Below are 1,574 nucleotides of genomic sequence, written 5' to 3'. Positions count from 1 at the left end.
ATTTCGCCTCACCTAACCATGTTGTCCCACGTTTTCCGGTGTAGGATTTCAGTACCACGCAGCCGGATACACAGTGCTTTCTTCGGGGGTCAATTTTAGGCTTGAATCCATGACGGGCATGTAATTATGTCGTACGAATTGACGACTGTACCGCGGGTCCGTCCCTTAAAAATCTCTGTATGAAATGTATAAATAGCTAATGAATGTAACTTAATTTAGATCACTGAATCAGGTTTTCAAAGTTATATCGTAAGTTTATTATCGTTATTGTGTAGAGCTAAACTATTATTTAGTGTTGATAGTTGTAGTGAGCCGGAGCCTCATGATGGGGCTGATATTGGTGGTGCTGGGGCTGCGGTGCCTGGTATCCCTTGATCGGCTCACGGCGCACCTCCGCGATGAATCCGCTCTTGCCCTCAACGTGGTACGTGACGGTACGCTTGTGACCGTCGGCATCGATCAGGTAGTACTCGCCCTGAGTAGAGTCGTCCTTGCGAGCCTCCTTCTGGCCGTGAACATCACCGGTGTGGTCATCATGCACATCGTAGTGATACTCGTAGTGCACTGGTCCGTGATGCTCCTCTTCGTGATGGTAGTGCTGGGGCTGGTAGTGTTGTTGATGTCCGTATTGGCTTTGAGCACTGACGGCGGCGACAAGGGCCAGAACAACAATGATCTGCAAAGGACGAAACATTATAGAAAACAACTGTAAAAGCACGAGAATCGCTCATGCAAATACCTTGGAATACATGTTGCAAAATACTTGTGAGGTGTTGTGTGTGGGGCGAACAAATGTTAACTGATGCCAAAAGTGTGAATGGATTTTCTTTATATAGTGGGGTAAAACCAGAATGATCATACTGGAGGAATGTTTCAAAACAAAAAGTTAATTAAGAAAATGTACCGAAATTTGACATGTATCGTGTCCCCTCATGGGGATAATGGCTTGCAAAATGCGTCAACCGGTTCAACTGGACCACTCTAGTTGAAGTGAAAGGGGTACAAATATATAGAAAAGAAAAATCAAGGAAGGTATCTTTCCAAACAGATAGGATTGAAATGGTACAAAGCTCTATTACGTAACATATGGTATTCATGGGCAAGGTTACATCCAAATGTCTTATATGAGATGATAAGTTTTGTCAAAATTCTTCCTGCGATATATTTTTGTGTTGTTTTGATCATACATTTTATTTAGTCTAATTAACTCTAGTGAGCTTTATTTTCAACTAATTGATATGTTTTTAGTATAAACAATATTAACAAAATTGTATGAAATCTAGCAAAACTCACCACTCACCTTACACTGCGGATTACCATAATCGCCTCAAACGTTCTGCTAGCTAACCGGGAAGTTATGGAACAGGAATTGCTCCAAACGACATTTCTATAACATGTTTGCTAGTTCCTGAGAAAAGTTATACAGGAACTAGCAAACATCCCATCTTCAGCCCGAATCTCTTCCAAACTCTTTCGACATTTGAAGGCTACTAGTCTTGATGACGTGAAGATTGTGACGAAATCATCATTAGTAGACTGGGTGAAGTAGACATGTTGTTTCGATTATTATTAAA

General features: G+C 41.4%; 1 protein-coding gene across 1 annotated transcript; it reads right to left on the bottom strand.

The window, feature by feature from the left end:
* Window positions 1-228: 228 nt before the first annotated feature.
* LOC120902163 (larval cuticle protein A2B-like) lies at window positions 229-788 on the bottom strand. The gene is made up of 2 exons (XM_040310704.1): window positions 740-788; window positions 229-676 (listed from the first exon to the last, which is right to left on the bottom strand). Exons 1-2 carry the CDS (start codon window positions 749-751, stop codon window positions 290-292), a joined length of 399 nt encoding a protein of 132 aa, XP_040166638.1. The 5' UTR covers window positions 752-788; the 3' UTR covers window positions 229-289.
* Window positions 789-1,574: the final 786 nt, after the last annotated feature.

The sequence above is a fragment of the Anopheles arabiensis genome, chromosome 3, assembly GCF_016920715.1.
Source record: "Anopheles arabiensis isolate DONGOLA chromosome 3, AaraD3, whole genome shotgun sequence".
NCBI classification, from domain to species: domain Eukaryota; kingdom Metazoa; phylum Arthropoda; class Insecta; order Diptera; family Culicidae; genus Anopheles; species Anopheles arabiensis.
Note: the sequence above shows the minus strand (reverse complement) of the source record. Positions and strands in the feature narration are given on the sequence as shown.